The 13,730-nt window shown below is 43.5% G+C and overlaps 1 protein-coding gene across 7 annotated transcripts in view; it reads right to left on the reverse strand.

The window, feature by feature from the left end:
• FHOD3 (formin homology 2 domain containing 3) overlaps positions 1-13,730 on the reverse strand; it is a 402,086-nt gene that overhangs the window by 152,032 nt on the left and 236,324 nt on the right. For all 7 annotated transcript variants that reach the window (XM_080686376.1, XM_080686375.1, XM_080686374.1 and 4 more), the window contains exon 6: positions 5,579-5,673. In XM_080686376.1, coding sequence (XP_080542502.1) covers positions 5,579-5,673 — 95 coding nt within the window. The remainder of the gene's footprint in view (positions 1-5,578; positions 5,674-13,730) is intronic.

Genomic DNA, 13,730 nt, shown 5'->3' on the forward strand with positions numbered 1-13,730 from the left:
AAATCCGCAAGATATCTTGATCTGCAAAGCTGTGCCACTGTTTACAAGCTTACCAGAAAGAACTAAGAATATCTAAGTATTTTATCAACAGAAAAATTTAGGTGACTTAAGATACTAGAATTTCTTAATGAAACACTTTCTTCCAATGACATATACTGAAGCTTGAATTCCTGCACCAGGATCTCAGATCAGGCCCTGAAGTCTGTGTCACCGCATCAGTCCAACAGACACCTCTGACTCCATAGCTCTCTGCCTTCAAAGACTCTGTCAGCAAAATGAGGTGGGTCTTATCAGAAGTAAAGTACAGGCCCAACTATGTTACCTGAGCACAGAACTCTGGGCCTCGGCTCTCAGATGTCCCTGAAGGAGAAGTATAGTCACCAGGGTTGGCACAGCTGCCAGGACAGGAAGTCACCTGCACCAAATTCATGTGCTCTGGCCTCAGGACTTGAAGGCAGACTTTCTTATGACTTGATTAAGTTTGCAGAAAAAAAAACCAGCTTTGGGATGAACCTAGTAGGCCAAGTGCAAGGCTGGGAACCCTTTAAATTGTTACTCGCTAGTGGAAATCTCACAGAACATCAAATACAGCAGACTCTTCAAAAATAATGAACATGAACGTCAAAATAATAAATAGTGTTACAAATGAGCATGTTCTTCTATTGAGATACAATTCTGGGGCCTTAAGCAGCAGGTTTCTTTAAAGAATGATGACTGAAAGTGGACAAGACAGGAAAATATCCATTTTGCTCACTTTCCCTCAGGATATTCATCGTAATTATGAGGAGTTAGGTAACATAAATAGGTACCATGGATAACATAAATCCCTCCTGTTACTGTTCACTAAGGAATCCCCAAAACTCTGCATTGAAATACTGCCTGACGGTATTTCAATGAAGGAGGGACATCAACAAGGTCAGGTGCTTTTCCAGGTAGTGACATCCCTCTTTTCAGATACAAAACCCCATGTTCTAGGAGGCTCTGCAACCTGTTACACAGCTAATTGCTGGAGGAAGTCAACTCTGATTCTTTCTATTCTACTCTGAGGAAAACTGTCTTTCCCTCTTGTGCAAAAACTTAAGTCTTGGGGAAATGGGACAAATATTCTTTTCCAAGCAATAATCAAGATTAAAGAACTTTCTTAAGTAAATACCAGCCCTAGAAACATGAAAGTGGACAACACCTGAGCCTCGGGTATGGTGAATGCCCTGATAGCAAGAGTTTGGCGTCCAGCTCACATCTCCTTAGAGTGGATGGAGGAGGGTGGGCAGGTGAGTGTTGGCAGGTGACAGAGGCCTGGGGATGGCAGTCAGCAGCCTGGCAAAGGCAACCCTGAGCCTGCAGGGCTACTTCCAGGCTGGCTCCCAGAAGCCTCTGCTTCTGATCCTACTGTCCATTCACCTCTCCATTCATCTCTTTGCGGGGAACATCCCACGAAATACTCCGGGGTTTTCACATCACCTCAAATGTTCTTCTGTATTAGAACCCTTGTCCCTATTCGTTTTCCAGCTGCTAGAGCACAGATGCTAGTCCTTGACTTGGCCACCTGCCCTAGAAGGGCAGAAGGGTCAAACCCTCACCCCCTGCTCCTGTTTATGATCTGTCCATGGAACAAGGAGCCTTTGAAAACTCAACATCCACGGAGAAGTGAGTGTGTGCTGCTTCAGAAAGCAGAGCACAGCGTTTGGCTAATGACCAAGAGGTAGAGGCGGGTCCGGATAAAAAAGGCTTTCCACCAATTCCAGTGCCCAACTATGGCTGTTGGAAGTATCAGGAATGTGGCTGGTGAATGTCAAGAACATCTTTGACAAGACCTTGCCACTCTTCAAGACTGGGATTTTGTGATTTTATATTATGTAACTCAAAAAGCACTTCAGATCTCACGCACAGGTAGGTCACGTGCCTCACACAGCAGAGACATGCTGACAACTCTGAGGTCAAAGGGCTCTCCAGCCAGCACTTACTGGAGCACCTGGCACCTTGAAGGCATCTGCTAAGCTGTCCTTGGGAACATTGCCTTCATCTCAAAACCAGCCTATCAGAGCTTTCCTGCCAAGGAACCTCAATTTCCACTTCTTTCTCCTACCAGAAGCAATGCTGCAGTCCTAGCTGCCCAGATTCAAAACTGTGTTCCCCTAATCTTTGATTCCTGCTTTTATTTTTCCATATCCAGAAACCCAATCCTAGGAAGTTATTCCTCAAAATGTCTCCATATTTCCAGTATTCTGTTTCCACCTCAACTCTTGACCAGGCCTCATCACCTCCCAGTGTTGATACTACACTAGCCCTTAGCCTCCCCTCCCTGTCAATTTCTCCCCCTCCACCACTCTATTCTACACACTAATCATCCTCATCATGTTACAATGTCCCCGTGTGTGTGTGTGTGTGTGTTTGAAAGACAGAGAGAGAGAGAGAGAGAGAGAGAATGGCTCTCTCATGTGTGTAAGAGAGACTGTGTGTGTGAAAGGGGGGCTGTGGCCAGGACTCCCCTCAGCTCAGGTTTAGTAGCTGTTCTGGGAGGAGTAGGGAAGCATGACCAACATCACACAAGTACCAAGGATATTTAGAGATCTGTGGTCAGCAACCTAGGGCACCACTGGAAGAATTCGATTCAGTGGGGCTGACAGAGAACTGGAGAGAACAGAGCGAGCCAAGGTAGACAGCACCACAGATAGGGCGGACTCCATGACCGCATCAGGAGGCACCCGCAAGGAGCTGGGGGTCCCTGGGGCCTCCCCCCATGGGGCAGAAGGGGATCCATACAGACACAAGAGACAGAGGCTGTATCAGAGTGACAAAAGGCTATGCTGTATAAGCTGAATCATCTTATCCTAATTAATTAGACTTCCATATGCATGAAGAGGAAAAATTCACACATGTGAGAAGTCATAGGGTGGACAACTGCTTCTTACCTCTGCCTGGGGTTTAAAGATGGACTTCGGTAAACAGACTAAAGCACTTTATTGAAAACACTTTTTCTTTCTTTTAAAAAGTAATTATTTGGCTGCAAATACATCATTCTGTCCTCTGACTCTGAGTCTCAAATATCTGCAAATATGCGTTGCACAATGACCCTCTGGCAGGCCTGATGGCAGCATCACATCGTGTTGCCTTTCATGGAAGGAAAAGGGAAGGTTATGAAGACAGGATGGCAAGGTTTCCCTAGCCCAGGATTTCAGTATCAACTCCGTGCCTGTTTAAGGTAAAAACCACAGGATCTCAAGGCAAACCTTTTAGGTTCTGAGAACTCAACTCTTAGTCAAAAGAAAGCCCTAAGGGCCCCTGGCTCTCCCAACTCCTTAATTTTATTTGAACTGGGAGAAGCTCTGGGGCCCTATCACCCAGTTTGTATGTTTAAGGAACTAAGGCTTCCTTCTTAAAACCTAAAGTGTAGGTTGGTGCATCCTTTCTGCTTGCAGATTCCTCACCATCTAGTTGCAGGGTGATGGGGAGTGTCAGGGGACACTGGGTTGGTTTTGTGACTAAGAGGTGATCACGTTAGAATTGCACGGAAAACAAACTTGGTGGCTGCTGGCGCTGTTGACTTTTGGCCACTGGCCTGAAACTGAGCACAGCCTGCAGGGTCATCGGATGTGACAATGAGTGAGCGTGGGCTGCGGGGCATCGCCCACGGTCAGTCCCCTTTCTAGCACCATGGCTGGAGGCTTAGGCTGCCCCGTGGCTCTATTTTCTCACCCTCACAGTGACCGGCCCAGTGTGAATACAGGAGCCAGAGACCACTATGGACCTTCCTTTGGGAAAATGACAGATGGAGAAAAAAGCAGCACTGATCTGGAGACGATGCCCCAAGTTGAGGAAGCAAACGCCCAGCTCAGCAGAGGCCCCAAGAACAGACGCCCAGGGTCCCCACCACTGCATGTGCTACCCAGGAAAAGGGGGCTGGGATGCAGAATTCCTACATTCTCATTCTTGAGGGCTTTTCATTTGATGGTTTCTCCATGGTATTTAGAAATGCAATAAGGAATTTTCCCACATGTGCCTTTGGTGGTTTGTTTTCCTTACAGATGATTCCAAATGAAAATGGACAGGATGCTGTTGGCTGAGTCTTCCTCCTGTCTACTGAGCAGACAGATGCAGGCCTGTGAGGTCATTTCCTTTTGCTCATCTCCTCTTTTTCTTTTCCTCCCTGAGGTTTCTCCTCTCATCTTTTCCCATCCCCTGCCCTTCTCCCCTTGGTATCTTTCCTCTCGGTATCTCTTCTCCCTCCCATCCCTGGTGATCAGCTGAAAGACTGCCACTTTTCCTACCATAAGCACACTGGGTTTTATTTCCTGTTAGAAACAGGGCTAACCGTTGGTGTTTTATCACGACCATAATAAAGCTATAAAGATTTCTTAATTCAGACACGACATGTATCGAAAGTCCATTTTTATTGCAAAACCAGCTCCATCTCCTTAGCTTTTGGATGAGACCCTCCTCTGCCTAACCCTGATGCTCACTACAGTCACTGTCATCTCCTCCATGGTGCTTCACCCACCCTCACCCCAAAGCTGACCACACTCCAGCCTTGGTTCATTTGCACCTGCTCGGAGCTAGATCCCTTCTTCCTCCTTCTTCCAAGTCCCTCCTCCAACTAGACCCCTCATGGCCCCACCTGAGAACCAGAGAGGACGATGCCAGAGCCTCACCCAGCTGCCAGGACACTCAGTGACAGGATGGAGCTGCCTCCTTGGCATCACACTTCCAGAGTATGAGAGCATCATGGCCAAGGCATGGCTGGGCAGACAAATGCCAATATCCATGCAGGAAATCATATAGATTCTCATAACTAAGCATTATTTCCTCAACTAAAAAATGGGAATAAAATCATTTACCTTTTAGGAGATAATGCTTGCAAAGCATATTTACCAATGCCTGCTGCCTGGTAAATATTTCATGAACATTGGCTACTTTCATAGTGAATGGCAGAGTTGAAAGGCAGTCTCAACTTCTTTCATCTATATATAGGAACATGCATATACATCGGTACAACCCATAAATATGTGCTTAAGTATCTGAATGTATATGAATATGAAATACAGCAGGTAAGATTTATACTGTTTCTATGGTATAATTTTTATTTTATTTTATATTATATTTTTTTAATCCTCACCGAAGGTTATGCTTAGAGAGAGAAGGAAGAGAGAGAGAAAGAGAAACATCGATTGGTTGACTTCTGTACATGCCCCACCCAGGGATCTAACTGCTGCAGCCCAGGCATGTGGCCTGACTGGGAATCAAACTGGCAACCCTTCGGTGCACAGGACAATGCTCAGCCAACTGAGCCACTCCAGACGGTGATAGTATAGTTTTTAAAGTAATAATTAAAAATAAGAGGCGCCAAAAGCATTTGATTAAACTTAAAAGAAGAAAACATAAAATGCATTAAAGAGTCATAAACTCGTGCAATTTGAGTGTATTTTTAAATCTATAAAATAGGAGTCCTCATTTGTGTTGTGACAGGGCTAGAACCAAGCCAGAAAGGATTCCCTTCTGCAAAAGCATCTCCGACAGGGTAACAGAAAAAGGCAGATGATACTGAAACTGAATGAGATGTTCAACCACAACCTTCTCTTACCTTTGACCCGATGAGAGTGTACAGCCACTGAATGGTTTCATTGTGGTTTATTACTCCGTTCATCCCATCCACATACAACATAATCTGGCCCAGAGCTACAGAGAAGGAGAGAAAAAGAAGCAAGGAGACATTATGGTTTTACGTGTAAATATAATTTTCAACTATCATAATGGCCATTGAGATTTTCATACTTTAAATACACAGTATGTTAAGAACCAAATTTGAAGAAAATGCCTGGGCTCTGAAATTAGCAAAATCTCATTTCAGAGAGAAAAGTGTGGACCACAGCAGAAGAAACAAGGGCTATTCCTGGGCCTGGAAGATGCAATTAAGGTACCAAATCCAGTGATTGCTGTTTCTCTGCGTCTTGATATGTAAATGCATGTCTTGATGTTTCTATATCTGTATAGTAGACAGGCAGCGATAGCCACAAGATGGTGTCTGGGCTGTAGCCTCCTGGTGGGGCCCACAGGACAGATGACGTTTCCACAAGCAACCTGTCTAGTTGCCCCCAGAGGTTATGGGACCATCCCTAGCTGATGCCGTTTGAACCCTTTAGATAAGGGATACATATGTGTATTTTAATATCATTTGTAATTCCTTATAAAGATTTGCAGAGTTTAAGATGTCAGAAATCACGAAAAATATCATTTTTCAAACACAAAGTCCTAAATCCTTAGTGAAGGAGAAGAGTCACCACATATTGCCATTATTGAAAAAGAAAATCCGAGCCATGGCATTTCCCTTTTCAAAAATACATGAACTCCATGTTTTCAGCTCCCTCATATCAAAATAGCTTGGACTCTAGATAATGAGCAGAAGTTACATACTCTAAGTAGGTTCCCTAAAACCATATCTGACCTCCTAAATCTCACTTCACCCATAATTAATGGGCCTGGCATTGACATTGTTAGGCAATACTTTCTTTTCATGGTGACAGCAAGACATCACAAACTGGAAAACATGGAGGAGTGAAGTAAAAATAATTCATAATCCCATAATTTAGGTTAAGCAATCTTAATATATTAATGCATTTTTCTCACATTCTTGCTTCTTTTTTTGTTAATCCTCACCCAAGGATATTTTTTCCCATTGCCTTTTTAGAGAAAATGGAATGGAGGGAGAGGAAGAGGAGAGGAGAGGGAAAGAGAGAGAGAAACACTGATGTAAGTGAAACACATGCATTGATTGCCTCTTGCACATGCCCGGGACAGGGCTGGGGATTGAACCTGCAACCTAGGGACATGCTCTTGACCATGAATCAAACCCAAGACCCTTCGATGTGCAGGCCAACACTTTAACCACTGAGCCACAGGGGCCAAGGCTCACATTCTTTCTTTTATGCATTATACACACATACAAGTTTATATGTAGGTTGTAGGAAAGTCTATATAAAATGGTGTTAGTTAAAAAAAATAAAACACAAAATAGTGAGTATACAATAATTGCAAGCATACAAAAATATGTGTGATATTAGAAAACTATTATTATCCTACCCAACAAAAGATCAAATGACACAACCACATAATCATTCTGGAAAAAATTATGCCCCTAAATATGGAAAAACTCAAAACTTAAAAAAATTACTTAGATCCTTGACACAATAAACAGCATAATTATTGTAATAACAGATTCATATTCTATTTAATGGTGAAACACTGGAGCTATTCCTATTAAAATCAGGAATCATTTTTAAATTATGCCTCCTAATCCCATGATCATTTAACACTGCTCTAGAGTTCAGGCAAACTTAATGACATGAAAAATAATGAGATGTAGGATGGTTGGAAATGAATACATAATTTTGTCATTTTTGCAAGGAATGTCATAGGCTCAATAAAATATTCATCTACAGAATTTACAATGAAGAGGTCATGATGGCAGCCACTTTCTCATCTGATGAGAAATATGTATGTCACATATAAAGAAAACCAAAGTTTGATATAAAAAGATAATAGTAGATAAAGGACATGTGATAGCTAATATGATAAATGTTTAAATGATGTATTATATAAACACTTCATACAAATCTATATATATAAAAGCTAAGTGACTGGAACGACGGAACAACCAGAACAACTGGTTGCTATGACACGTACTAAGGCAGCCAACCAGCCTGATCAGGGCCCTCATCAGCCCCCCGCAAGCTCCTGTGGCCCCTCCCCTGGCCAGCCTGGTCCCCAATCGGCCCCTCCAACCCCGATCGAGGGTGGGGCTGGCCAGCCAACCACCTGTGGCCCCTCCCCCCAACACGCATCAGGGTGGGCTGGCTGGACCCCACCCATCATGAATTCATGCACCAGGCCTCTAGTTGATAAGAAAATACTAAATGCCAACAGAAAAAAAGCCAAAAGCATTTCATAAGAGACAATAATCTGGTTCACATAATGTACAAAGATGTACATTCTCACTAAAAAAATGCAAACTAAAGCAATATTGAGGTAGCGTTTTCACTGAAATGATCAAAGATGTATTTAAAAGAAATGATCCAGTTATTCATTGCTAGTGAGGGTAAACAAGTAACTTCATACATTACCGGTGGCAGGGCAAATTGGCACAAGTCCTGTAATATGACTATTTAGTGCTGCCATTGTTTTTTAAAATAGTTACTATATAATTTAGAGCCTATTGTGTGCCATGCTCTAAGGGGGTGGGGGGGGTTATATGTGTTATTAATGCAACAGCTCTCCTGTGCAGTGGATATTATTACCACCACCTGACAGAGGAAAAAACTCAGGCTCTGAAAAGTGAGGGAATGTGCCCCAAACCCACCACTACCGAGGGGTGGAGCCCACCCCCAGCAGGGATGGTCTGGCTGCTCCTCGTCGGTACTCAGAGCTTGCAAGTCCTCTCTTCCCCCAACCCCCTTCAATGTGATTTTAGGAATCTACCCTAAGGAAATAATCCTATGTTAAAGGGGGAAAAGGGATGAAGCAAACTCACTGATGTGTCATCTACAGTATCAAAATATCAATGAACACCTAAATACCTATCATACCTATGGAACTCAGCCTACAGTCATTTACCAAAGCTATGTCCTAATTATAAAGTGTTTATAATAAAAGAATTAAAATGTAGAAAATCATGAATAAACATCACATGATTCAGGTAAGCACTAACATCTTCATGCGCAGAAGGAAAGGAAGCCCCATGATACATTAAGCATTATGACTGTGCATATGTTCTTTGGATGTATTATTTTCCTATTTACCCACTTTTCCATTATGAGCATCTTTTACTTCTATAATAGAAAAGTAAACCTCCTCTATAGAAAAGGGGACAAAATCAGACTATAAAATGTTAGATGCTTTTCTTTGGGTTTTTAGAATTTTTTATTAGCAGTGCACCCCTCCCACCTCCACTTCAGGGAAGAGCTCTGAGAATTCAGCGCATCCTGCCCCACTTTCCCCTTCCCCCCTCTTTTCCTCCTCTCCCTTCCAAAACAAGCGGCCAAAACTCCAGGGAAGGGGAACTTGCACCACAGTCCTTTTCCCATTTGAGTTGCGCTGTTAAGAAGGTGGATACTAGAAATATCGGGGGAACACTTTGTAAAGTATGTGCTTGCCTAACCACTATGCAGTATACCTGAAGCTAATCCTATATAATGAAAGCCTAATATGCAAATTGACCAAATGGGGGAACCGGTTGCTGTGATGTGCACTGACCACCAGGGGGCAGATGCTCAATGCAGGAGCTGCCCCCAGCCCGCAGGCCCCAGGCCAGCCAAGGCAGGTGCCAGCGGCCCGCACCCCCCCCCCCCCCACTTATCGCCTTGCCAGTCACCCTGCAGAGGGAGGTGACCAGCAGTGGCAGCAGGGGGCGGGGCCAGCGAGCAGGCAGCACCAGGCCGGCCAAGGCGGGTGCCAGCGGGGGCACCCCCCTCCCTGATTGCCCAGCTGGTCTCCCCACAGATAGGCCCTGATCACCAGCCAGGCCTAGTGACCCTACCTGTGCAGAATTTCACTCATCGGGGCTCTAGTATAAAATAATATTGAATGTAAACTACAATCGAAAAAAAATTTTAATTAAAAAAATTAAACAAAGAAGTAAATCTGCAGGCAGGTTTTAGCATCTTCTAAATCTGTCCAACAGCACAGGGGAGACAATGCAGACTCTTCTGTCTCTGGAAGGTGCGTCCCTCGGGCCCTCCCCCCAGGGCTGAAAAGGCAGGAACAAATGTCTCCATCCTAACCTCTCAGGGCCTCTGGGGCTGCAAAACACTGCTCCAAAATAGGAAGGCAAAACGAGATTTAAAGGCCAACTTGAATGTTTCTCTTTATGATCTGTTTCCCTCCCAGATTCTATTAACTGACCACATTGCAGAAGGGAAGTCACCAGAAAGTTCATGTCTAGTGGAGTTCAAGTTTCTGATCACAATGATTGGTGGTAATACTTGGGAAATCAAAAGCTTGCCCACTAGATCTTTTGTTCCCCAGCCCTAGTGCTAAAACACTGCTTTCAGTAAAACCCAATACAGACACAAGATGGCGCTAAATAGATTCAAGTGGGTTAATACTGGGATTCAACAGCAGAAAACCCGCCAGCCTCAATGTGGGCCTGTGAATAAAACACACACACACATACACACACACACACACACACACACACACACAGAGTTGTACATAGTGTGGGTCACAGGAGCCACGAATATTAGTGACTTGCGTTTTCAAGTAGGATGAGCAGGGTGAGAATGTCAGACCGAGTGGGTAACAGCACGATCGCATAAGACTGCCCAGGGCATTTGTAGTTCACAGAATTCACTCTAGGCATCTTTATTAATATTTCTGTGCTTCAATTTCCTCATCTCAAAAGTGAGATAGTACCTATTTTTCAGGGGTGTTGTAGGATTAAGTTAGAACAATGCCTGCCTCAGAGTAACTGCTCAACAAATGTTAGTCATAAAAACTACCTCGTAGAAATCAAACATCAATGATCTACCAAACAGAAGTACACGCTGAAAGAATCTCAAAGACCCAAAGTAGGGGCGTGGGCCCCCTGCCTAACCCAAAGTGACAAAACTTTTCTCCTTTGTGTTCTAAAATTTTTATAGTTTCATTTTTCATATTTAGAAGCGTGATTCATTTAGAAATATTTTTTGCATAAACTTAAGGTTTAGATTGAGGCTCTCTTTTTATACAGATGTCCAACTGATCTAGCATCATCTGTGGAAGACTATCCTTTATTTAATTGCTTTTGCAAATTTGCCCAAAAACCCATTGGCTATGTTTGTGTGGATCCATTTCTAGATTCTCTAAGCTGCACCATTGATCTGTCTATCCCTTTGCTAATCCACACTATAGTGATCACCATAGCTTCATAGTAAGTTTTAAAATCAGGTAGCACGACTCCTAAAATGTCATTCTTCCTTTTCCAAGTTGTTTTGGCTATTCTTGTGGGTTTTTTTGTTTTGTTTTGTTTTGTTTTGCCAAATTTGTAAGTATTTCACATTTTAGGGGGAGCTATTGGAAATATTTTATAAACTTTCCCATTCCCAACTGTTTATTACTAGCATTTAGAAGTAAAATTGTTTCTGTGTGTTGACTTTATATCCTATAGCTTTTGTTAAATGTATTAATTCTAGGAGTTTTTTAGGTTTTGTTTTTGTAGATTTCCCGTGATTTTCTACCTAGATAATAATGCTGTCTGTGACAAAGAACAATTTCCTTTCTTCCTTCCCAATCTATATACACCCTTCCCTCTTTCCCCCTTATACACTGGTTAAGACTTCTGGCATAATGTTCAATAGGAGTGCTAAGAATAGACACCCCCCCCCCTGCCTTCTTCTCAATATTAGGGGGAAGGCATTTAGTTTTGCCCCATCAATTATGTTTGGTGTAGGTGTTTATACATTACCCTTTATCAAGGTGAAGAAGTCCCCCCCCCCCAATTTCTAGTTTGCTCAGAGTTTTTAATATATAACAAATGGATACTGAATTTTGTCAAATGTTTTTTCTACTTCAACTGATATTATGTGCCCTTTCTTCACGCTGTTAGTGTTGTAATTCACAGAGTGAATTTCGAATATGGTACCAGCCTTGCATTCCCTCTTGGCCATGGTGCATCATTCTTTTCACATGTTGTTGGACTTGCTGATATTTTTTGCTGAGGGTTTTTGCATCTTGGCTCATGAGAGAGATTGGTCTGCAGCCTCCAGACTTTGTCTCATTTCATATCATGGTAATACGGGCCTTATAAAATGAGTTGGGAAGTAGTCCCTTCTCTTCTATTTCATAGAAAGAGATTATATAAGACTAGAGGCCCTGTGCACGGAATTCATGCAGGGGGAGGGGGTGTCCCTCAGCCCAGCCTGCACCCTCCCCAATCTGGGACCCCTCAAGGGATGTCTGACTGCCCTTTTAGGCCTGATCCAGAGGATCAGGCCTAAAAGGGCAGTCAGACATCCCTCTCACAATCCAGGACTGCTGGCTCCCAATTGCTCGCCTGCCTGCCTTCCTGATTGCCTCTAACCGCTTCTGCCTGCCAGCCTGATCACCCCCTAACCACTCCCCTGCCAGCCTGATTGCCCCTAACTGCCCTCCCCTGCAGGCCTGGTCACCCCTAACTGCCCTCCCCTGCAGGCTTGATTGTCCCCAACTGCTCTCCCTTGCAGGCCTGGTCCCTCCCAACTGCCCTCCCCTGCTGGCCATCTTGTGGCAGCCATCTTGTGTCCACATGGAGGCAGCCATCTTGTGTGTTGGAGTGATGGTCAATATGCATATTACTCTTTTATTAGTAGGATAGAGGCCTGCTCCATAGGTGGGGGCCAGCTGGTTTGCCCTGAAGGGTGTCCTGGATCAGGGTGGGGGTTCCCTTGGGGCGTGGGGCAGCCTGGGCAAGGGGCCTGTGGTGGTTTGCAGGCTGGCCATGCCCCCCGGCGACCCAAGCGGAGGCCCTGGTATCTGGGATTTATTTATCTTCTATAATTGAAACTTTGTAGCCTTGAGTGGAGTCCAGGGCCCGCCAGGGTGTGCAGGAATCTTGGCTTCCTCCATTGCCAGGGAAACCCAAGCCTCCTGTTTGGTCCATGGCCACACCCACCTTTGTTGGGTTAATTTGCATACTCGCTCCTGATTGGCTGGTGGGCGTGACTTGTGGGTGTAGCAGAGGTATGGTCAATTTGCATATTACTCTTTTATTATATAGAATTGCCTTTATTTAGTCTTTAAATGTTTGATAGAATTTGCCAGAAACCATCTGGACCTGAAGGTTCCTTTTCCAGAAGATTAACTGCATATTAAATGCATTTAATGGTTTTAGTTAATATCAGTTATAGTAATGGGGCTAGTCAGTCCCCATTTTGGTTGAGTGGCTTACTTTTTCTTTTTCTATTCTAGTTTCTTAAGGTCGGTGTTTACATTATTGATTAGAGGATTTTTTTTCCTAATTGAAGCACATAATGCTATAAATTTCCCTCCGTGCATTACCTCAGCCACATCCCAGAAATTTTGATATGTTCTATTTTCATGTAGTTCAAAATATTTTCTCTTTTAAGAATTTCTCTTCAATATATGGATTACTTAAAAGTATGTTGTTTAATTTCCAAGTATTTGGAGATAATCTTGTTATCCTTCTGTTATTGGTTTATAGTTTAATTCCATTATAGTCAGAAAACACACAATTTCAATTCTAAAATTTGGCTGTGACCTAGGATACCAGGATATAGCCTATTTTGGTGAATGTTTTATGCTCAGTTGAAAAGAGTGTATATACTGCTGCCACAGGGTGGAGGACTCTAAGAATCCCAACTAGAACAAAATAGATCCAGAGACATGGAAGCATGGAACAGACTGACAAATCTCAGAGGGAAGGGGGAAGGCAGGGGTCGGGGGAGAGATTAACCAAAGAATTTATATGCATTTATGGATAACCCATGGACAGAGACAATAGTGCAATGAAAGCCTGGGGGGGCAGGGGAGTGGAAATGGGGTGGAGGAGGTCAATGGGGGAAAATGGGGACATCTGTAATACTTTCAACAAAAAAAAAGATAAACTTAAATTTAAAAAGAACAAGCTGGTGGATGGTGCTGTTCACTCCCTCTATAGTTTTACTGATTTTCAGGCTACCAGTTCTGTTGATCGGCAAGAGGAAACATGTTGACGTCTCCAACTGTAACTGAGGATTTTCCATTTCTTACTTGAGTTCTTTCAGTTT

The sequence above is a fragment of the Plecotus auritus genome, assembly GCF_963455305.1.
Source record: "Plecotus auritus genome assembly, chromosome: 8".
Lineage (NCBI taxonomy): Eukaryota > Metazoa > Chordata > Mammalia > Chiroptera > Vespertilionidae > Plecotus > Plecotus auritus.